This window comes from Schistocerca nitens, chromosome 5, assembly GCF_023898315.1.
Source record: "Schistocerca nitens isolate TAMUIC-IGC-003100 chromosome 5, iqSchNite1.1, whole genome shotgun sequence".
Lineage (NCBI taxonomy): Eukaryota > Metazoa > Arthropoda > Insecta > Orthoptera > Acrididae > Schistocerca > Schistocerca nitens.
In genome coordinates, this window is record NC_064618.1 from 47324143 (window position 1) to 47349455 (window position 25313).

Genomic DNA, 25313 nt, shown 5'->3' on the forward strand with positions numbered 1-25313 from the left:
GTTAAACAGGTTACTTCTAAACTTACGAAAACTTACTGCTCTTATGCAAAGTTGTGGAAGTTGATAAATTTTTCTTGATAGTGTTACAAATATTTCAAATAAAGCTTTTAATGCCATTCTGTTTGTCAGTGTTGCCGTTTTGATGTTACATGTTGATTCCCAAGTTTTGATCAGTGACACTTCATTTCAGTGCTCATAAAAAATTTAACACTGTTAAATCATCATTAATTTTAAATTTTAGAGGAGGGTAGTAGCATAACAGTAACTGATTTCATTAACAGGGAGGAAGGTGAAGGAGGTGATGATAAGAAGAGAGATTGGAAAGAGGAAAGGAAACCAGAAGATGGAGAAATTGTGGAAGAAGAAGACAAAGGTGATGCTGAAACTGAAGAGGAACGAGAAGACGATGATGATGAGGTATATAGAATTAGTGCTCATTTTTTATTAATTTTGTTATGAATGTGCATTAATTATGTTTCCTTTTTATTAACAGGAAAAAGGAAATAGATACAGTGGTATACCAAATGCTCTCTTCTTCTGTCACGTGTGCAAGAAGCATATGTGGGATGGTAATGTAAGTACTTATTAGTCCTAATTCACTTGCAGTTGAAGAGCAAAATATAAAATCTTACTTACTGTGGTCATATGACACACTGTTGAATTTTTACATTCCTAGTTAGTTTAATTCAATACACACAGAAAAATTGTCTGCTGTGATCATTCTTAAGTGTGTATTTGCACTTCTGCTTAAATTTGTTGAGACTGATGTAGGTACAGCAAGTTTTCAGACTGTATATAACAAATTATTTTAAGATATTTACTGAAAACATCATAGGCTTTCAAACTATATTTATAATTTTTTGAGCTTCCTAATAATTAATTTTGTTTCAGTCCTTTGAAAGCCACTTGAAGGGCAGGACACACCAACTGATGATGGATAAGTTAGAGGAAAGCAATAAAATAAAGGTGGAGTTAATGAGACATAAATTAAAAGTGAGTATTTATTTCTTGTTCCATAGATCCAGTTAGTCACAAGGATATGGAATGTGTCAAATTGTACAGGTTTCAATTTAAACTTACAATAAATACAAGGGCAGTTCAATGGCAAATTGTACATATTTTAAGTAAGACATACTATAAATACAGTAACATATACAATGTCAGCTAGATAACATAACAACCATTTAACAGAAAAAGGAGTTTCAAATAAAGGTTAAAGATAAGAGCACAAAGTTAAATCAGATATTAGTCCTACAAGAGTAAATACATGTACAGCCAATCTGTTGTTACAAAAAGTGTGCTAATGCCCAAATGCACAATAAAATCAATTGAACTACTTCTAGACACAATAAGTTTAGTGATGGTATACATTTTCTTTCAGATATTCATTCACAGTATAATAAGATTTCTCTGTCAAGTAATCTTTGAGAACTTGTTTAAATTTTGGCAGTTCTGTATGAACACATTTGATATGTAGTGGTAGAGCATTGAACAGCTTAATGTTGGAGTAGTAAACTCCTTTTTGTACCAGAGTGAGACGTATCATTTCGAAATGTAGATTGTCTTTGTTTCTGGTGTTATAACCACGGAATTTACTGTTGTCTTGGTAGATGGAATAATTTTTGCACACAAAGGTCAGCAAGGAAAAATTACACTGTGAGGCAGTTGTTAGGATACCTATCTTCCGAAACAAGTGCCTGCAAGAGTGTCTTTGATGGACCCCACACATTATTCTGATTGCTTTTTTTTGGATGGTGAAAACTTTTTTTGCAAGTGGTTGGTTCCCCCAGAATAGCATATGACATCAATGAGTGGAAGTAGCCAAAGTAGACAACCTTAATAGTGTCAACTTCAGCCACTGAAGAAATTACCTGTAATGCAAATGTTGCCGAGCTAAGTTTTTTACATAGATGAAGAATGTGAACTGACCAATTACATTTACTGTCTATGTAAGCACCCAGGAATTTTGTATCTTCAACTTTCTGTATTGGTTGATCTCTACATTTTATGTTAATTTCATCGGGATTACTTTGTGATGTATGGAACCTCGTATAATGAGTTTTATCTGCATTGAGTGAGACCATTTGAGGAGAACCAATTTAAGATGTCATTAAAAACAGTATTTGTAGTTTGTTCAAGATCATGATCAATCAAATCGTCAATTAGAATTGTGGTATCATCGGCGAACAGGGTAAATTTGCTGTTTGTCCCAGAACAAAGAGGAAGATCATTAATAAAGATGAGGAAAAGCAGTGGGCCCAAAAGGAGCCTTGAGGCACACCACATGTTATCGTGCCCCATTCAGACGAGGCAGGTTCTCCATAGCATTACAGTCTGCTTACGATCCTGTAGATATGATTGTAGCCACAAGCCAACAGTACCACCTAAACCATAGTATTCTGCCTTTTTCCAAAGAATTTGGTGGTTTACACAGTCAGTCTTTCGTAAGATCACAAAAAATACCCACTGGAGACTTTTTTTGTTAATGGCTTCCAAAACTTGGTTGCTGAAAGAGAATATTGCCTGTTCAGTACAAAGACCGGCACGAAAACCAAACTGATTTTTGCTTAAGATACTGTGGAAGTTGAGATGGTCTACAATCCTCCTGTGCATGAGTTTTTCTAGAATTTTCGAGAAGGTAGTTAATAGGGATGTTGGGCGATAGTTCTTAATGGGCGATAGTTCGATGCTTCTATCACCTTTTTTAAAGAGAGGAATCACTACAGCCAACTTACGTCTGTCAGGGACAATCCCATCTTGTAGGGATGCATTGTATGTGTTGCATAAGATGGGACTAACAAATTTATAACAGTGTTTCAGTATTTTACTAGAAATATTGTCCACACCAGCAGAATTTTTATTTTTTAATGATCTAATTACTCTTATGACTTCGCTTACAGTAACTGGAGGTAAGGATAACTGTGGGATTCTGTTGCTAACAGCTTTCTGTAGGAGGGACAGTGATTCTTCCATAGAACCATTACAGCCTGTCTTCTCTGCTGCTCTCAAAAAGTGGTTATTAAATATTTCTGCAACCAACTCGGGTTTCTTTATGATACTGTCCCCTGTTTTAATCTCTACCTGAGACAGGTTCCCTGTTGTCCTGCCAGTTTCCCTCTTTATTACATTCCATATTGTTTTTATTTTCTGAGCTTTCAATTTCTGATTTTATGCACATACTTTTAGATTTATTTATAACCTTTTTGAGAATGCTACAGTAAAGTTTGTAGTGTTGTTGTTTCTTTGGATCATTACAAGTCCTGAGAGAACTGTATAACATCCTCTTTGTTCTACAAGATGTTATTATCCCTGTAGTGATCCAAGACTTCTTGGCATTGCCTATATGACTATTTCTAACTACTTTTTTGGGAAAGATGGACTCAAATACAGACATGAATACATTTATAAATGAATTATACTTTTTGTTTACATCTGTTTTCCTATAAACTGGGCTCCAATCTCTTTTAGGCTATCACTGAATTTTTTAAGGCCCTGTTCATTTATTATCCTAAAAGATTTCCAAGAATGCTCGGAACTGTTGCACACACAGATGTAATTGAGCCTAAGCAATTGACCACCATGATCAGAAAGGCCAAGGATTGGATGCACAGTGATCTCATTGCATTTAGACTTATCTATAAATATATTATCTATCAGACTTTTACTGTTAACAGTAACCCTAGTTGGGAAATCTACTATTGCCATCAGATTAATAAGACTTCATTAAATGTACTAAATCAGCTTTACTATTGCTCTCATTTAGGAAATCAACATTAAAGTCACCAGTAATTATCAAGTCCTTGGGCTTTGAGTACAGTATGGATAATAAAGAATCTAAGTGCTTAAGAAATACATTCAAATTCCCTGAGGGAGATCTATACAGTGCTAACACTACAGCCGTGAAGTCATTTACAGTAATCTCAACACCACATACTTCAATTTGTTGCTCTATACAATGGCTCTTTAAATCTAATGCATTGTAAGATATGTTGTTTTTTACATAAATTATCACTCCACCTTTTTCCATGATGGTTCTAGAGTAATGCGCTGCCTGACAGTAACCACTTAGCTGTAACCTTTCAATATCTTTCACATGATGTTCACCAAAACATAATACATCGGTATCTTTTATTCCTTGTGGTTTCTCTAACAGAACAGTAATGTCATTTACTTTATTACCAAGTCCTCCCACATTTTGGTGAAAAATCTTCATTTCTTTGGAATTAGAGACAGATGTAAACTTTTGCCTAAAAAAATTATCTGTAGCTACAGACACAGTACGTTCATTACTAACAATTTCCTGAAACATTTGAGTTTGAAGCAGAGTCTGACTTAATGGCTGGAGCCATTTAAGTGCGATTGGTTCCAACTTTGGGGTACATTTGTGGACTTCTTCCAATATTTTTGTTTTTAAAAGGGTACCTAATGCTTTTTTTCCTGATCTGTTCAGGTGCATACCGTGTCTTGTAAATAATTCTCGTCCAAAACTGCTTATATCTAAAACACAAGTATTTTAAAAACGCTTACACAACTTTGTTAACTCAGAGTTCGTTTGTGAGATAGCCTCATTTACACAGGACTGTGGAATTAAGTCATGTCTCGCTGGAATGTTCACAACAAATACCTTAGACTAATGAAGTGCCGATATTTTCTTCCTGAGCGACTGTATGACATCATTCCCTTCGTTGCAGGCAACGTTGTTTGAGCTAATTAAGCTTTGTACAAACATTTCTCATAAAGGTAACACTGTAAACTGCAGTACAGACATCGATTCTAAGTCTTTTTGGTAGGTTCCATTTTCTTTGGATCACAGTACTGATCTGAAATGCTGAAATGAAGTAATTTATATCATGTAGAAGTGTGTCCCTCATTTAGCATGAATGGTTTACCATTGTCTTTGTTCTATAATTTTAAATTAGTTGACTATATTGGCAACAGTATTTACTTAGAATCTATTTCTGTTGTACTGAATTATATAGTGGATTTACTGTTGTATTACATGATTGTTAGAAGTATTCCTAGGTGTTCGAACATATGTCTTAGACTGTCATGGTTGGATTCTAATTGCACTTGTGCAGTGGGTGGTTTCTCTAGTTACTTGAACTGCATGAAAATGAGGGTGCTGAGCAATGAAAATAGTGTTAAAGCATTGTTCTGAAATGTCCCTTCTCACTCATAATTCCACTTAATTTAATTCTGTACTCCCTCTATAAATGTTATGCTGCTGCTTCATTTCATATGTGTAAATTGTCTTAAGGGTTGCCATTGTAAGAGCTAAGTGTGATTTTGAAATTGTTGTAGGTCTTTGATGTAATGAAATCTGGTTGTGCCTTTTAACAAGTTAATTGTTCCACAGGTTGCTGAACAACAACGTGAAATAGAAATGGAACGCATGAAACGACAGGGAAAGAAAGTTCACATGAAAACTAGAGAATATTGTACAATGTGTGATCTACATTTCTATGGTCACCTAATGGTTCATCGCCGCAATGAGAGACATCAGGTTTGTGGATATCTAAAAATGTATGGAAAACATTAGGTCAGCCTCTACATCCATGCAGTATCTTAGTTGTTTTTAACATTTTCATTGGTTGGAGATCTTGAAGCTTCACTGAACCAATAAAAATTTCTCTTAAAAGCATTTACTTGGCCATGATTAAAGTTCTAATGAGAAATGAATGTCCCAAAGTTTGGAAGTAATCATTCTTCTGTGACACAAATATTAATAGCTGCTGCAGTTGTGAAGATAGATTATTGAAGTGTTAGTGACTCTACCTATGAAGCGAGACATGACACTTAAGTGTCCTGGGTTTGGCAGTAGTGCTCTTGTTGAGTTAAAAGAACGCAATGCAAAAATTATTTTATTGACACCAACTGTGGTGAAATTCTTTACACGCTGTCTGTGATGTGCAGTGTCTCTTCTCATATTTTGATGAATCTCTCTCTTTGTGTATTGGGAAAAGAATAGAATCACACTTAATTCACAACTTTTCGAAATAATAAGTGACATAGGTGGTGATTGGGCAGATTTAGTTTCTTATAGAAACTACATTGAGGCACAGGGATTGAAACATTAAGTACTTTGAGTCAAATAAAACTGAATATTACTGACACCTTTGCTTCTGGTTGTCTTTCGGTGATTGCTATAGAATTTGCCTGCTGAAAGTAAGTGCTGACCACAATTTCCATCTTACGATATATTAATTGTCTTTGTTATGCCCTGCAGACATTTGCAAAACTGAGATGTGGCAATCTTCTATTGGGCTTGAGATTTGAACATTGGAAACTGATTGGTAGGAGAGAAAAAGTATGCTTATTTTGCTAAATCTGGTGATTAGTAGGAGACAATCATTACAGGTCACTTGTCTATTAGCAGTTGTCTTGAAATTTTTGCCTTCGTGTATTACCAGTAGATGTTGTGCTCTTCAGTCAGAAAACAGTTTGATGTGTGCAAACATAATCTCTGAATAACTACTGCAACCTACATCCTCTACAGTCTGTTTACTGTATCTATCTCTTGGTCTCTCTGATTTTTACTACCCAAACTTCACTAAATTGCAGTTTCCTTGGTGTCTCTGAATGTGTCTTGTCAACTGACCCATTCTTTTGGCCAAGCTATGACAATTTTTTCTACCCATCTAATCTTAAACATTCTCCTGTAGCACCACATTTCAAAAACTCCTTTTTGTCTAAACTGGTTGTCTCCCATCCTTCACTTCAATATGTGGCTACACTCAATACAAATATCTACAGGAAAGATTTCCTAAACAAACATCTGTTATTCGGAGCTGCTTTCCTTGCAATTGCCAATCTACATATTATATTCTCTCTGCTTGAGCCATAATAAGTTCCTTTGCTGCTCAAATAGCAAAACTAAATCTACTCTGTCTTGTTTCCTAATCTGATTTCCATCGCATCATATAATGTTGTGCTTTTGTTGTGTTATATCCTACTTTAAAGACATAATTCCTACTCCAAATTTTTCTTTGGTTCCCTTCACTGCTTGTTCAGAATACAGACTGAATGATGCTGGTATAGGCCACAACCCTGTCTCCCTTGTCAACCACTGCTTCCCTTTCATGTCCCTCAACTCGAAGAGGACTTTGCTACCTGTATTTTATCCCTACCACCTTTAGAATTTGAGAGTATTCCAGTCAACATTGTCAAAAGCTTTCTCTAAGTCCACAAACATAAGTTTCTTTCCTTAACTTCTCCTGTGTCATAGGGTCAGTATTGCCTTTTGAGGGCAGCTTCTACTAGTTTCTCCATTCTTGTTTAATGAATTAGTTAGTATTTGGCAGCCATGACTTACTAAACCGATAGTTGGGCAATATTCACAACTTTCAGGAACTGCTTTCTTTGGAAGTGGAATTCACTACATTCTTCTTGAAGTGAGAGTATTTTGTCTCTCATACAGTTTACATGCCAAACGGAAGGTTTTTGTCATGGCTGGTTCTCCCAAGACTATCAGTAATTATGACTGAATATCATCCCCCCACCACCACCACCACCACCACCACCACCAAGGCCTTGTTTCGACTTAGATTCTTCAGAGCCCTGTCAAATTCTTCTCGCAGTATTTCTTATTTCTCTCATCTTTGTCTACGCCACTTCGCTTTCTATAATATTGCCTTCAACTTCATCTCTTTTGTATAGACCCCCTTATAGTCTTACACTTTTCAGCTCTCCCTTCTTTGCTTAGAACTGGTTTTCCATCTGAGCTCTTCATATTGATAAAATTGCTTCTCTAATCTAATCTCCAAAGTCCTCTTTAATTTTTCTGGAGGTGGTTTCTATCATTGCCCTAATGAAATATCTTTCTAAATCATTTTGTCCTCTTGGCTATTCCGGCTTAGCCATTTGGCATTTCCTATCACTCATTTTTTAAATGTTTGTATTCCCTTTCACCTGCTTAATTTGCTGCATTTTTAAATTTCTCCTTTCATCAATTCAGTATATCTTGCATTATCAAAGGATTTCTACTAGGCTTTGTCTTTTTACGTATTTGATCCTGTGGTTGCCATTACTAAATCTTTCAAAGCTATCCATTCATCTTCTGTTCCATTGCTTTCCCCTGTTTGTCACCTCTGAATCTCTCAACAACTTCTGGTTCTTTCAGATTAGCTGGTCCCATCTCCTCAATTTGCTGCCTTTTTTGTAATTTCTTCAATTTTAATCTGCAGATCATTAATAATATATTGTGGTCAGTCCACATCTGCTCCTGGAAATGACCTAAAATTTAAAATCTGGTTCCTAAATCTCTGCCTAATCATTATATAACCAATCTGAAACCTTCCAGTGTCTCCAGGTCTCTTCCACACATACGGACTTTGGATTCTTAAAGTGTTGGGGATGATCAGATTATGGTCTGTGTAAAATTGTACCAGGTGGCTTCCTCTTGTATCCATTCCTGCAGTTCAAATTCACCTATTTTCTTCCCTTTCCTACTGTCAGATTTCATTCCCCCATCACAATTAAGTTTCCATCTCCTTTTACTTTAAGTAATTTCTTGTACCTCATCATAAATTTCTACACTCTCCATCTGTGGAGCTAATAGGCATGTGAACTTGTGCTGCTATGGTAGGCATGGGCTTTGTGTCTTTGATAATGTGTTAATTACTCTATTCATAAGAGCTTGCCTCTGTTCCTGTTTCCTTATTCATTATTAAACCCATTCTTGCATGACCCTTATTTGACTTCATATTTATAACCCTATGTTCACCTGGCCAGAAGTCCTGTTCCTCCTGCCACCGAACTTCAGTAATCCCTGCTACATCTAAATTTAGATACTGCTTTTAAAATGTAATGTAGGTGCATCATCATCAGTATATCGTCTAGCTCTGCTTTGCTTTTCAAAATTCGTCACACAGTTCACTAAGTTCTGCCTGTACTGCAGACAAATCCTGATGTGCCATACTTCTGGTGTCTGTGGCAGCATACAGGAGAATAGTCTTAAATAGCAACTATATAGACCCACAGCAAGTACTTGTTAAATTTACAACATTGCAAGCACCAACAAACATGAAAAAAATGTATTCCCATGACTTTTTTGAGGAATGAAATTGACTTAAGCATGATGGCTTTTCTATATTTAGCTCTCACAGGATTAATTACACGTCTGTTTGCGGGTGACACATGTAGTTATCAGGAAGAAACACATCAACATTCATGTAGTATAACAGGGCAGCTGTTAAAAATAAAACTGTTTCTGCCTGGTGCGTCTGTCGGCAACAAAACTTCCTAAGAAACTTAGTAAAGTTTAGCATTATATGTTAAAATCGTGTGTGTGTGTGTGTGTGTGTGTGTGTGTGTGTGTGTGTGTGTGTGTGTTTTGAAAATTCTGATGTAGACTCTATTCTGTCTTGTGACTAGACAGCTTCCATACTGTCGGGCCTATGTAATATCGTACTTTGCTTTGATAAAATTATGATTAATCTGTCTGTAATGTATTTCTAAATTTTATGATTATTAATGGTAGCACTACTATCAAAATACAGCAGGGTTGTCACTGCTTTTATGGTTTCTGTGCTCTGTGACATTTTCCCACGCACACAGTATATTTTTGATGGAAGTCAGATATAATACACCAATTTCATAATCATTGAAGATGTCTGGGCTCATATTTCAGTAAAGACAAAATACTCTTCCGTTCTTAAACTTTGCATGTCCATTGCCTCATGTTCTACCCTTAACTATTGGTTAGAGAAGTTATAACTTTTGTTGTTCAGTGATGTGGCCAGCCATTTGATGTACTGAAATTTTCATTGGCTTCACTCACTAAATACCTCACTGTAGGAATGCATCCATTTGTTTCCAGTTTAGGAAACGTGACATCATAAATACTTAAAAGTAAAAAACTGCCACATTATGCTTGACATTTAAATTTATTATGTCTGTGCTACTCCTAGCAATATATTTTGTAGACAGTCTCCACATATGCCACTAATGTACCTACAAAATTATATTGTATGACACAGAATGAAGTACAAATAACTTTAGTCAAAACCAGTAGCCATCTATAGAGCAATGAAGAGGTCTTTCCATAGATATTTACAAAGTACGGTTCCATCATAAATGCATGAAGTTAATTGAAGTAATAAAATACATAAGTTGTGGGCAATAAGGACTGCATATACATTGAGAAACTTTATCTGGTGCTAATTGTGTTCTCTTATTCCAGCAACTTAAAAAATTTCTCCATCCACGATGTCATCTGTGCAAAAAGGAGTTTCCTACCAGGATTGAATGGGACCATCACCGCTTGACGCCACTACATCTCAAGGTAAAGATTTTGTCATCTTCAAGCTTTTCACACACACTGTGTTTGTAGTCCGAACAAAAACACCAAAGTTGAAATTTCTATTGAGATAAAATGAAATTTAATGACAGTTTATCATTAACTGTGGCACTAATTGTTGGTTACATTTACAGAAATCTGCAGAAGCTCGTAAACATCGTAAAGATGGCTCAGATGATGACTTTTTGCCAGAGGAGCTTGACTCTGACACTGGTAGCTTAGGTAACTTAATATGAACATATGTGATGTACTAATTCAGAGTTGTGTGGATATTTAGTAATTGGGTTTTAATTATTCCAGATGACGATTTCAAGAGGAAAGATATTAAGGTTAGAACTCGTGAAGAGGAGGAAGAGGATATAAAAGAGGTTGATAAGAATAAGGAAGAAGGTGATAAGGATGAAAAGGGAGAGGGAAAACAAAAAGAGGGTGCAGAAGATCCCACACCAATTGATGAATTATCAGAATTGTCTTTCAGCAATTTGCGGACACGAATACCAAAATATAATCCTGATGTTCCAATTGGTAAGGATTCAATTAAATGCTGAATACAGGGAAAACTGTATTTAAAAAAAAAGTAATTCATGCAATACATTTAATTTTTGTAGGTCAGAGTGCACTCAAGAAACTAACAGGAATAAAGTGCCGCGCTTGCTATCGTTTCTTCTTGAATGACGATGATGCAAAAATTCATTGCCGCACATTGACTCATTACAATAATTATGTTACTATGTTGAAAACAAAGGTAAGCAAAGATGCATTTTTATTGTTGAATCATATTTTATGGCTATTTGCTGCTTGCTTAAGTTATTTTCAGTGTTTTGACATATTGATATTTACAGGCAAGAGTTGTTGAAGCCAGAGAGAGGAGAGAGGCTATGGCAGAAGAAGCCAAGAAGAAGGCAGAAGCTAAGGAAAAAGCAGACAAGGTGGGTTGGTAGAAGGATATTTCAAACTGAGATTGATGGTCAACATGATGAATTCTGTTGTGACTTGACATAAAAATCTCAACTTCTGAATAAGGTGGTGGTTTCTAAGTAGTGGAATAAAGATAATTGAGTGATACAAGCAGTCCAGCTTGTGGCCAGAGACAGTGGTCATGTGTGTATAAGTTGTGCTTGTGTGTATGTCCTGTTTGTCTAATTTAGAAAATGGACTTGAAGGCGAAAAGCTCAATATGTGGCAATCTTTGAGACTTTCTCTTGTATACGATGAGAAGCAATCTTTCCTTTTCCTGATATGTTGATAACCAATCAGTGAATAGACAAGGTATGGAGTGGCAGACACACGATCCATTAACGATTTTCCAGTTGTGCACTTGTGGTGGAAGTGCTTTACACCATTGTGTAAGCAGGCATGCTCTTTACTGCAGAGTTGGTTCTGTTCTGCACATACTCCTTCCAGATCTTGTTTCACAGGAGCAACTGTCAGTATCGTGGGCTGCTCTGTACCTTTTTTGTCTAAAAGTTCCTTTTCGTGCAGTTTTCTTGGTCGTTTATTCCAGCCCCTTTACATGTGCAAACCCCTAATCTTAAGGGAAGGGTGGTACAGAAATTGTGAATGAGAAGAAGCAGCAGCAGCACAGATTCTTCAGATGAAGAGGTTGTGAAAAGTAACTTTAGAATGTCAGACCTGTCAGTGATGGAAAATTAGATGGGGAAAATCTGTATAGTTGCAAATTTGTTTACAATGGTTGGAGAGTGTGTCATGAACAACATAAAAATCCTAAGTGCAGGGGGGTGAGGTGGAATGGAATCTAAAGGTCACTTCTCTTACGTAATGTGAAAAATGCAGCTTCCAGTGAAGTGAAGTGTTTGCTAGTACAAAATTGAAATAAATTGAATTCCCTACAAGGTAAGTCTTGTTAATTTTTTCTCTAGAACTGTTTTCTGCATTGCATGTTTCACAGTCATATCAACCCTTTCTCAGCTTGCCCTATGAAGGCAGTATGCAGGCACTACATAGTGCAAATCAGTCACTGATAATGTAATGCAAGAAACACACACAGACAGAATCTATGTAAATCTCTGAATGCTGCTAGAGAAATTCTTCTTAGGCATCCTTTATGCCAGCTGAAGAGTTGTTATGGGGAAGATAATTTCAACAATCAATTTAATAACATAATTCTACCATTTTTAATAATCTGTGACTTTTCCACCCTCTGCAATACAGAAACTTAGTCCTAGAAACAACGAATGTGACTTTTTGTAGGGAATTCAATGTGGTTTTGATTTTGTGCTGGGAAGTGTTTTTGCTAAAAACTGTGGGTTGTTACTCGAGGAAGATAGTGATCTTCTAATGCCACATTCCCCCATGCCTGCACCCCACTGGTATATTTGTGTGGCACTCCCCATACCAGTGTACCAAAATTTTAAATAACAGGAAGAGTTAAAGAATTTCAAAATTCTGTTCAGCAAATATTATCTTTGCACTGAGTTGACAGATGTTGGTATTGATTTAGTTTGGTGAATTAAAAGAAGAAAAGGGTTAGCTGGCTTCAGTGAATGTAAGTTTCATCAAAGGCTTGTTGAAAATTTTCAGCAACTGATTTTAGTTGTGCATTTTGTCATATGAGAGATGAATTCCTTGCTTATTCACATAATTAATTTACAGCAAGGCAAACGTACAAATGAAGATGAGACTACAACCTATGAAGAAGGGAATGTGAAGCGCCGTAAAGTGATTAAAGAAGAGGAAGATGGTGAGGCTGGAAAGGGGGATGGGCAAGAAGAGGAAAAAGATGGTGAAAATGAAGAAGAATCGATGGATACTTCTGAAGCTGATGAAAAGAAGGTAACAATTTAGTGAAGAACAATTCTAATTACATGCAGTCTCCCATCCTTCATCAAAGACACCAACCACTTTCTCGAACGCCTGGAATCCTTACCTAATCCGTTACCCCCAGAAACCATCCTTGTAACCATTGATGCCACTTCCTTATACACAAATATCCCGCACGTCCAGGGCCTCGCTGCGATGGAGCACTTCCTTTCACGCCGATCACCTGCCACCCTACCTAAAACCTCTTTCCTCATTACCTTAGCCAGCTTCATCCTGACCCACAACTTCACTTTTGAAGACCATACGTACCAACAATTAAACGGAACAGCCATGGGTGCCAGGATGGCCCCCTTCGTACGCCAGCCTATTCATGGGTCACTTAAGAGGAATCCTTCTTGGTTACCCAGGCCTGCCAACCCAAAGTTTGGTACAGATTTATTGATATCTTCATGCTCTGGACTCACAGTGAAGAAGAACTCCAGAATTTCCTCTCCAACCTCAACTCCTTTGGTTCCATCAGATTCACCTGGTCCTACTCCAAATCCCATGCCACTTTCCTTCATGTTGACCTCCACTCGTCCAATGGCCAGCTTCACACGTCCGTCCACATCAAACCCACCAACAAGCAACAGTACCTCCATTACGACAGCTGCCACCCATTCCACATCAAACGGTCCCTTCCCTACAGCCTAGGTCTTCGTGGCAAACGAATCTGCTCCAGTCCGGAATCCCTGAAGCATTACACCAACCACCTGACAACAGCTTTCGCATCCCGCAACTACCCTCCCGACCTGGTACAGAAGCAAATAACCAGAGCCACTTCCTCATCCTCTCAAACCCAGAACCTCCCACAGAAGAACCAAAGTGCCCCACTTGTGACAGGATACTTTCCGGGACTGGATCAGATTCTGAATGTGGCTCTCCAGCAGGGATACGACTTCCTCAAATCCTGCCCCGAAATGAGATCCATCCTTCATGAAATACTCCCCACTCCACCAAGTGTGTCTTTCCGCCGTCCACCTAACCTTCGTAACCTCTTAGTTCATCCCTATGAAATCCCCAAACCACCTACCCTACCCTCTGGCTCCTACCCTTGTAACTGCCCCCGGTGTAAAACCTGTCCCAGGCACCCTCCCACCACCACCACCTACTGCAGTCCTGTAACCCGGAAGGTGTACACGATCAAAGGCAGAGCCACGTGTGAAAGCACCCACGTGATCTACCAACTGACCTGCCTACACTGTGACGCATTCTATGTGGGAATGACCAGCAACAAACTGTCCATTCGCATGAATGGACACAGGCAGACAGTGTTTGTTGGTAATGAGGATCACCCTGTGGCTAAACATGCCTTGGTGCACGGCCGGCACATCTTGGCACAGTGTTACACCGTCCGGGTTATCTGGATACTTCCCACTAACACCAACCTATCCGAACTCCGGAGATGGGAACTTGCTCTTCAATATATCCTCTCTTCCCGTTACCCACCAGGCCTCAATCTCCGGTAATTTCAAGTTGCCGCCACTCATACCTCACCTGTCATTCAACATCATCTTTGCCTCTGCACTTCTGCCTCGACTGACATCTCTGCCCAAACTCTTTGTCTTTAAATATGTCTGCATGTGTCTCTATATGTGTGGATGGATATATGTGTGTGTGAGTGCATACCCGTCCTTTTTTTTCCCCCTAAGGTAAATCTTTCCGCTCCCGGGATTGGAATGACTCCTTACCCTCTCCCTTAAAACCCACATCCTTTCGTCTTTCCCTCTCCTTCCCTCTTTCCTGATGAGGCAACAGTTTGTTGCGAAAGCTTGAATTTTGTGTGTATGTTTGTGTGTCTGTCGACCTGCCAGCACTTTCATTTGGTAAGTCACATCATCTTCGTTTTTAGATATATTTTTCCTACGTGGAATGTTTCCTCTATTATAACCTGAAAATAAGATTAACACTGAGATTTGTGAGCTACTTAATGTGATATTATACGTACAATGGAACTAGGCCCTAGGAAGTCAGATGATTTAAGGTCAGTGCAGGTCGGCAACATGTGCTACGAAACAGTGAAGGTGGTGTTCTTTTCTAAAACTTAGAATTCTCAGGGAATTAGATTTTACCTGAAAAATCAGGGACTTGCAGAATTTCCTGAGATTTTATAAAATTCCTGAATTTTGAACCTAACATTGAAATTGAATTTTGAGTTTCATAAATAACAAATTTTGAAACTTGAGATATTCAGGTGTTAATTATATGAATATTATTTCATGAATTTTCAGTGCAACTATTTAAATTACTGTTAATGGCCAGGATGTAGCTCAGATGAGAGTAAAGTCATTATTGTGGAGGGAATTTTTTCCAAATTTGAGTAGCCACCCTGGTTATTATGCATAAAAGCATTGCACTGTGAATGCAATTTTAATTTCATTGTGCTGTCTCCTCTGTGAGAGAGGCAAGGCTTGTTTCCCTACACCTGTTGTGCTGCTTCAAACTATGCATTACTGTGTACTTAAGTTCCCAGAATCCCTTGCAATAGGGCTAAGGTACATTACATCTATAGCTCATTGCTTTTTATTGGTACTATATTATCACTAACGCTCTGTGTTTACAAAGGAATGAGCACTCATACAATGAAGCTTATAAATCACAGTGAATCCTCTAAAAAATATTGCTCTATTTGGTTAGTTTAGAGTAAAATTTATAGTAAAGAAATACCTGAAGGTCTGACAAAGAAGTCTTTGATAACCTTAGGCCAACTGGTTTCATAAGTATTAAAAGAAAGGGTGGTAACCATGTTGACAGTACTTGAATGCCAAGTTTAGACAGGAACATGCTCATTGTCACTTTTTTGATAATGTGAAATATTTCAATTCAGTGCTGAACTATGGAATTGACACATTTTTAAGTTACAATAGAACTTGCAAGTATGCTTGCATCACTTACATGCCATTGACAATTTGAAGTTTTGTTGTGTGTAGTGGCACTCATTATTTTGTAACAAACTAAAAACACACCATTCAACTTTTTGCCTATGGTCAAATGGTATTTGAGATGATATTACAAAAGATACACTGTTCTCAAGTAATTGGATTAAAAACACGGGTTTTCTGCAGTCACATAGTACTGTGTTAATAGTGTCTGAAAGAAATCTTTATCTAATTATTATAAAAACTGATAAACTGTTCCCATTACTCCTGTTAAGTGTACTAATGCTCTTGGCCTGGTTGTGAAAAGCTTACATGATGTGTGACCACAAAATTGACACATTTTCTTATCTGAATTTAAATTAACTACAGTGGTCATGACATTTGGGTTTGTATTGGTGGAGTATTCTTGATGGAACCTAAACCTTTGCTCTCAAATGTTAACTGACCTTTTGACAAACTAATCTGGTCACTTGTACCTACAGCCATATTTTGAAAGTTGTAGAATGAAGACACTGATTAGTCCATGGTCAACTATGTACAATATAACAAGCAGTGGTGGTGGTTGGACCAAATACCCAGTCAACCCAGACTTTTGTGGCCCAGTAACAGAGTAATTTTCATTGTTAATGTTAGAGTTCAACAATCATACATATGACTTCCTTTGTTCTACAGATACAATACACATATCTAGTTTTGAACAGGTGAATTGAGGTATACCCTAAAATTTAGACACTGATCAGCCAGAGCATTATTACCACCAACCTAGTACCGATATAAACCTGTCCAGGCGATAGCACCACCTGGTGAGGAATGACTGCTAATGAGAAACACGCAGGGTGTGTGTAATATCAGTGAGTGTGCTGTTCTTGTTTAGAATGGGGAAGGCATGCAAACTGATTTTGATAGTGTGCATATTGTGATGGTCCAGAGGTTCGGCATGAGCATTTTGGAAACGGTACGACCCGTTTTGTGTTTGAGGAGTGCTGTGGTGTGTGTCAACACGTGGCGAAACCGGGTGAAACTACATCTAGGTGTAGCGGGGTTGGGTGGCTGCCCTTCATTACAGATGTTAGACTCGTAAGCTGGGCAAACTGGTAAAATAGGTCAGGTGGCAAACAGTGGCATAACAACCATCAGATTTAAAAGCTGCACAGATTAAAAGTGTGTCTGAACACACAAGTCTACTGAACACAGCAGCCAACCCATATGCATGTTAATACCTCGACAATGGCAGCAATGACTGAAATGGGCATGTGACCTTTGGCACAGAGTTGGATGGTCTGATGAATCCCGAAACCTTCTCCATCACACCAGTGGGAAGCACAAATCTGTCTGAGAGGAACAGCTCCTTGACACCTATACATTGGAGCAGACAAACTTGCGGCAGCACCATTATGCTCTGGGGAACGTTCAAGAGTGCATCCATGGGTCCAGAGCAGCTCATGGAAGACACCATGATGGGCAAGGAGTATTGTACGTTGGTTGCAGACCATGTACATCCCCTTAGTGTCGTGTGCAGTGACATTTTCCAAAAAGATAATGCGCCATGTCATAAGGCCAGGAGTGTGATGGAGTGGTTTGAGGAACACTGAGTTCCAGTTCTGCTAAACCCCTAACTTGCCAGATATGAACCAGATTGAAAACATTTGGGATGTGAAACCTCCTGGCAGATCAAAATTGTGTGCCCGACCGAGACTCAAACTTGGGACCCCTGCCTTTCGCGGGCAAGTGCTCTACCAACTGAGCCACCGAAGCACGACTCACGCCCGGTACTCACAGCCTTACTTCTGCCAGTACCTCGTCTCCTACCTTCCAAACTTTGCAGAAGCTCTCCTGCGAACCTTGCAGAACCAGCACTCCTGAAAGAAAGGATATTGTGGAGACACGAGCACTTGCCCGCGAAAGGCAGGGGTCTCGAGTTTGAGTCTGTCGGGCACACAGTTTTGATCTGCCAGGAGGTTTCATATCAGCGCACATTCCGCTGCAGAGTGAAAATCTCATTTGGGATGTGGTTGAATGTGTTGTCAGAGCTCATTGCCCCCCCCCCACCCCACCCCACCCTCCCCGGAATTTGAGAATTAGGTGACTTGTACAGGTGTGATGATGCCACCTCCATCAAGCAACCTACCAAGGCTGCATTGCTTCAGTGTACTGGCTATTATGTAGATGGTATAATGTTCTAGCTGGTCAATATGTACCAATAATGAGATTGAAGAAATGTATGATCAGATAAAAGAAATTAATGGGACAAAAATTTAGTAGTCATGGGAGACTGCAATTACCGTATTTACTCGAATCTAAGCCGCATTTTTTTTCCATTTTTTGTAATCCGAAAAACCGCCTGCGGCTTAGAATCGAGTGCAAAGCAAGCGGAAGTTCTGAAAAATGTTGGTAGGTGCCGCCACAACTAACTTCTGCCGTCGAATATATGTAACGGGACAGAGGCGTGCTTTGTAGGCACAAAGATAAATACTGGCGCCAAAACCTCTGAGTCAGTAAATAAATTTAAAAAAAAAAAGGTGGAAGACGAGCTTTTTTTTTCTCCGCCCCGAGTTTCGACCACTGCATTTTCATACATTATCTAACGAAGTAAATACAAATTCCGTATTGTTCATCTTCGAATGTAGCAGAATTTCAATGTACTGCGAAAATCCGATTGGCAAGACTGTTTGGGATGTTTGTCAATATGGCCAACTCTACGTTCTGAATTTTTTCCTACCTGTGAGAAGAGATGGTTGCTAGTAGGAACCTGATGAAATGTGAATCACATGCAGTATTCTCTTCACCATAAGAATAATACGAATATAAACATTTTGCCATGTATTCTTTCATGTTTGCTGCTATCTCAGTTAAATCCTGTCTGCCCAATAAACTACGAAACTGGAGTGAGACAATAGCAAACGCGGAAGAATATACGTATCGTGTCATGTTTATATGCGTATTATTCTTATGCCTAGTAGTGATACAGTCAGAAATGAAGCACTGCAACTGACTAGATTTATAAATCCCCAATTTCTGTGCAGAATTTGATGTACTAAAGAAGCGGCCGCAAAGATTTTCAAACGGAGAAAAATTTTCGCCTAACTCTCGTTCAGAACATGTTCTATCATACGCAGTCTATTATTTGGTTCTTGTTGATCATTATCAAAGAAAGCAGCAGTGTAAGTAACAACAAATAGCAGTCTTTTGCCATTGTTTCGCTAATGAGACAATTCCTCTCTTTTTATTGTAAGCGGTGGTAGCGCGTACAAAAGCAAGCCATGCCGCTAGCGGCGACAGGCCGTAAACACGCACTATCAGAATGCGACGAACAATGCATGACAGTACAGTAATGCATTTTCAGCTTAGAGTGACGTATACACCTATAACAAACCAAAACGTCACTTATCAGATCGAAGCAAAATAAGCAATCGATTCAAACCAGACGAAGCACATGAAAAAGGAAGGGTACACGTATAAATACGGACGGAGCGCGTGACGCATAGCAATGGCTACCTGATAAAACTTAGCTACTACGCTTACGACTCGAACCAAACGACTGTAGCTGTATCGTCATTCATTCGACCTAAATTGTGTCTCATATGACAATGGACCGACTTTGTTTCGATTTGGAGGTGCGGCCTAAAACTTTACTCTCCCCTTGAATTTAGAGTCTCAAATTTCAGGTGCGGCTTACATTCGGGAAATTTTTTTTTCCTTTATTTCTAGACTCATTTTTCAGGTGCGGCTTACATTCGAGTAAATACGGTAGATAGTTGGAAAAGGAAAAGTAGTAGGTGAATATGGACTGGGGTAAGGAATGGAAGAGGAAGCTGCCTGGTAGAATTTTGCACAGTGTAACTTAATCATAGCTAACACTTGGTTTAAGAATCATGAAAGGAGGCTGAGTACATGGAAGAGACCTAGACACTGAAAAATTTTGGTTAGATTATATAATGGTAAGACAGATTTAGGAACCATGTTTTAAATTGGAAGACATTTCCAGGGAGATGCGGACTCTGACCACCTCAGTTTGTTGGTTATGAACTGTAGAATAAAACTGAAGAAACTGCAAAAAGGTAGGAAATCAAGAGAATGGGACCTGGGTAAATTGAAAGAACCAGAGGTTGTAGAGGGTTTCAGAGTATTAGGTAATGATTGACAAGAACAGGGGAAAGAAATACAGAAGAATGGGTAGCTTTGAGAGATGAAATGGTGAAGACAGCAGAGGATCAATAGGTAAAAAGATGAGGGCAAGTAGAAATCCATGGGTAAAAGAAGAGATATTGAATTTAATTGATGAAAGGAGAAAATGTAAAAACAAGCAGTAAATGAAGCAGGTGAAAAGGAATACAAATGTCTCAAAAATGAGATCAACAGGGAGCACAAAATGGCTAAGCAGGGATAGCTAGAGGATAAATGTAAGGATGTAGAAGCATGTATCACTAGGGGTAAGATATTGCCTACAGGGAAATTAGAGAACTTTGGAGAAAAGAGAACCACCTGTATGAATGTCAAGAGCTCAGATGGAAAACCTGTCCTAATCAAAGAAGGGGAAGCAAAAACATGGAAGGAGTATATAGTGGGTCTATACAAAGATCGAAATTGAAACAAGGCCCAGGAGTAGACTACATTCCATCAGAACTATTGGTAGCCGTAAGAGAGCCAGCCATGACAAAACTGTCAGAGCTAGATTTATGAGACAGGTGAAGCACTTATTTCAAGAAGAATATAATTTAGTCCCAAAGAAAGCGGGTGTTGACAGATTTGAAAATTACTGAAATAGCAGTTTAATAAGTCACAACTGCAAAATATTAACACGAATTCTTTACAGTTGAATGGAAAAACTGGTAGAACCCAACCTTGAGGAAGATGTTTGGTTTCTGTAGAAATGTTTGAACACACAAAGCAATACCGACCCTAAGACGTAGAAGATATATAAAGGAAAGGCAAACCTAGCTTTTGACAATTTTGACTGGAATACTCTTTCATAATCTGAAGGTGGCAGGGGTAAAATACAGGGTGTGAAAGGCTATTTACAATTTGTACAGAAACCAGATGGCAGTTATGAGTTGAGGGGCATGAAAGGGGTGCAGTGGTTGAGAAGGGAATGAGACAGGACTGTAGGAATTAAAAGCCGTAGAGAAGAAATGACTGCTTCAAGAAATAAAAACTTAAGAGTTTTGCTGGCATTCTAATTCTGTCAGACGGCAAAGGACCTGGAAGAGCAACTTAATGGAATGAACAGTCTTGAAAGGAGGATATAAGATGAACAACAACAAAAGCAGAATGAGAAAAGTGGAATATAGTCAAATTAAATCAGGTGATGCTAAGGGAATTAGATTAGGAAATGACAGCTGCAGCAGTAGATGAGTTTTGCTATCTAGGAAGCAAAATAACTGATGAGTCGAAGTTGGGAGGGTATAAAGTGTACACTGGCTATGGCAAGGAAAGTGTTTCTGAAGAACAGAAATGTTAAGTGTAAGGAAGTATTTTCTGGAAGTATGTGTGGAGTATAGCAATGTATAGAAGTGAAACATGGACAAGAACAGAATATAAGCTTTCAAAATGAAAGATTGGTGAGTCGATCACGTAACTAATGAGGTAGGTAGGACATGTTCGGAGGCATGAAGGGATCATCAATTTAGCATTGGAGGGAGGTGTGGACAGTAAAAATCGTAGAGGGAGACAGATGAATACACTAAGCAGATTCACAAGGGTGTAGGTTGCAGTATTTAATAGGAGATGGAGGCTTGCACAGGATAGGGTAGCATGGAGAGCTGCATGAAACCAGTCTCTGGACTGAAGACCACAACAATAACTGCTTAAATAATGACATTCATTTGCAAGATCTTGCCCCTTCTAACAAGGGAACCTCCCCATCGCACCCCCCTCAGATTTAGTTATAAGTTGGCACAGTGGATAGGCCTTGAAAAACTGAACACAGATCAATTGAGAAAACAGGAAGAAGTTGTGTGGAACTGTGAAAAAATAAGCAAAATATACAAACTGAGTAGTTTATGGCAAGATAGGCAACATCAAGGACACTAGAATGAAGGAGCGCCGTGGTCTCGTGGTAACGTGAGCAGCTGCGGAACGAAAGGTCCTTGGTTCAAATCTTCCATCGAGTGAAAATTTTAATTTTTTATTTTCAGTTTATGTATAAGTTTTCATCACTTTTTTGGGAGTGATTATCACATCCACAAGAAAACCTAAATGGGGCAAGGTAGAAGAATCTTTTTACTCATTCGCCAAGTGTACAAGTTAGGTGGGTCGACAACATATTCCTGTCATGTGACGCCCATGACATCACCAGTGTCGTATAGAATATATCAGATGTGTGTTCCTGTGGAGGAATCTGTTGACCTATGACCTTGCGACCAAACGTTTTCGGTTCCGATTGGAGAGGCACGTCCTTTCGTCTACTAATCGCACGGTTTTGCGATGCGGTCGCAAAAGACAGACACTAAACTTATTACAGTGAACAGAGATGTCAATGAACAAACGGAAAGATAATAACTATGCAAAAATAAAGTAAAATTTTCACTGGAGGGAAGACTTGGCCAAGGAGCCTTCTGCAGCTGCTCACGCTACCACGGCGCTCCTGAGCTCACATACTCCTTGATGTTGCATATGTGGCCCATGGACTACTCAGTTTGTATATTTTGCTTATTTTTTCACAGTTCCACACAACTTCTTCCTGTTTTCTCAATTGATCTGTGTTCAGTTTATCAAGGCCTATCCACTGTGCCAAGTTATAACTAAATCTGAGGGGGGTGCGATGGGGAGGTTCCCTTGTAAGTGTATAGAATGTCTCATGATATACCATAGGATAAAGAAGTAACTCTAAACATTTGTGACATATTTGAGCAATAACAATAGTCAGGGGCATAATGGAAGTGGTCAAGTGCACACTGTAAATTCTCCCCTTTGGGTAAGATTTCCACTGCTATTGTGATTTTATTATTTCTGACACTGGTGGTACCTGTTGTTCTAATGCTCATCACTTGCTCATAAGCCTTGTGCATCCTGAAATATTCTCCATGTTCTGGAGTTCATGAATGCAATTGTTATTTTTAGAGCCACCTTGTTCAACTTCTTTCCTCCAGTTTTTAAGATAAATCGTGATTCCCGATCTCGGGAAAAAATCATGGGAACTTCCATTTCAGATGAGCATAAGTGTAATTGTTGCCCATTTCAGATGAGCATAAGCATAATTGTTGCAACTACGTACCAGACGAGGACACCAAAGTACAAGAGAAATATTCATTAGCCTTGAAATTGCCGTCGTTCCATCTGTACTTAAAGAAGGAACCTGTTACATATAGAAGACTACATGCAGTTCATATGTGGTGGGGGAGGGGGGGGGGGCTGAGAGAGAACATTCAAATTTTGTAGGAAACATCGTGACAGATTTTATAATTAACAGTTTGTGAGGAGTAACATAAAATGGAAAATCACTATAGGAGCTGGTATCGAACCAAAGGTGGCAGGTTGACTGTGTGCATGCTTGACCACTGCGCTTCAGAACTGACTTGTTCGTTGCCTCTCATCTGTTCACAATCTTGTTAAATCTTTAATGTGTTGTCTGTGTTTCTCTGGCCTACTAGATGAGATACTGTAGGAATTTGGAAAAGGGATTACCTTGCTTCTATTCTTAGTTTGAGAAAAGATGGTCAATCTTGTCCTGTGCCGCCCCCCCCCCTTGTCATTTTATTGGAAATGATAACTTCATGTGTTAATGTTAACTTCTGAAAACTCTTCCAGTTGTTACCAGGAGAGGAGAAGTATGATCCTCTAGAAGCAGATGCGGAGGGATCCCCTGAAGGTGGAGAGGAAGATGATGAGGGTGCTGAAGGAGCTGAAGGTAAAGTTAAGCAAGAAAATGAAGAAGATAATATTTGGGCTGAAGTAGACCATGATATTGGTACACTTCTTGATACTGTAGAAGGAGAAGCTGAAGGAGAAAGCGGAGCAGAGGTTACAGAAGATGACTCAGCTGCTTCATCAAAGGCTGAAGGAGCAGGTGCAAAAGGAAAGCCTGGTACAAGAAAAGCAGCTGCAGGTGGGTCACCAGCAGCTGCTACACCTACAGGTGGTACAGCTGGGTCACCTGCTGCAGGAACACGTGGCAGTGGGGCTGCCATAAGAGGTGGACGTGGTCGTAAGCGCACCAAATAAGACTGAATTCTTCACTAATACAAACAAATGTGTTTGCTTGACTGCACCATCTTTTCAAAGACGGCAATATTCACCTTCAACACACAGTTACTTATTAGACTAATGATTTTTTCATGATATATGTATGTTTAAGTATTTGTGATGTGTGGGCCATTCCTTCTGCCTTAGACATGTGAAAACATGACCATTAGGTAGAGTTGTAATGCTGTTACTTCACTGGGGCCTTCCGTATATACATTTCCCAGTTGTCAGTAGTGTGTAGCTTGTTTCTTGATGCATAAACCAGAATCAATTTTAGAATTAATGTAACTCTTGAGCTTCTGACTAAATTTGTGAATGTAGTAATCAGTTTGTAAGACTGTGTTGTAAATTTTCTTTCTGGCTTTTATCGCTTTGTATTCCATAAACAATGCCCTTTTTATTTGCCATATTGAAGAGAGTGTGGCATTTGTGTAAGTGTCGTTCCTTCAGTTTTCTATTGTAATGTTAATGTAGGCTATTAAATAAAAGACTACACCTGTGACCATAATTTTTTGTAAAACTGTATACCTTTAGTCTTCCTCCTAAAGAAGTGCTGCTTTTGAGAACTGTCACACAAAATTGAGATTAATGTTCCTCCTACAGAAGTGCTGCTTCTGTGAACTGACACAAAACTGAGATTGTTTGGAATTCTGGTTGTAGTTTGGTTGGTGCTGTACAGTATAAGAGTAATGATCTTGTGAGCCGTAGCACATGAGTAGCTGCATGTTGGAAGCTGACATATGAGCTTCCTTGTTATGCATTATTCTGATAATTCATGGAGTGTAAGGTTGAATGTGCAGAGTTCAGTTTGCAGCTGAACACTAAGAAATAACGAGACTTACTTCTATGGTACACTTGCCTACATGCATTTACAGCCCAGTCCATTGACAGTTATGACCTATATCTGGGCCGCAAAGCACACAGTTTACGAAATGGATGAGTGTAAAATTCTTGTGTTAGTGAAATTTCCTTCCTTGTTACATGCTAATCATGTTGTGTCTGTAGTATACATAATAAAAGTTCAAATAACCGTGAACATCTTGAAAGGCAGTGTGCTGTCCAGCCGATAAGGAAATGAGTGTACAAATGTTGCATTACAAACGGTGTGATTCAGATTTACAGTTTTCGTACAATGT

At 38.8% G+C, this 25313-nt stretch overlaps 1 protein-coding gene across 2 annotated transcripts in view; it reads left to right on the forward strand.

The window, feature by feature from the left end:
- Positions 1-24685, forward strand: part of LOC126260863 (zinc finger protein on ecdysone puffs-like) — a 48013-nt gene extending 23328 nt beyond the window's left edge. The window contains exons 5-16 of one of the 2 annotated variants that reach the window (XM_049958279.1): positions 282-417; positions 494-574; positions 892-993; positions 5357-5503; positions 10181-10282; positions 10432-10519; positions 10598-10822; positions 10906-11042; positions 11140-11226; positions 12911-13090; positions 23743-23842; positions 23924-24685. In XM_049958279.1, coding sequence (XP_049814236.1) covers positions 282-417; positions 494-574; positions 892-993; positions 5357-5503; positions 10181-10282; positions 10432-10519; positions 10598-10822; positions 10906-11042; positions 11140-11226; positions 12911-13090; positions 23743-23842; positions 23924-24156 — 1618 coding nt within the window. In that variant the 3' untranslated portion in view covers positions 24157-24685. Of the gene's footprint in view, positions 1-281; positions 418-493; positions 575-891; positions 994-5356; positions 5504-10180; positions 10283-10431; positions 10520-10597; positions 10823-10905; positions 11043-11139; positions 11227-12910; positions 13091-23742 lie in introns of both variants that reach the window. The other variant, XM_049958278.1, reaches the window with a different exon arrangement.
- The last annotated feature ends 628 nt before the right edge of the window (positions 24686-25313 follow it).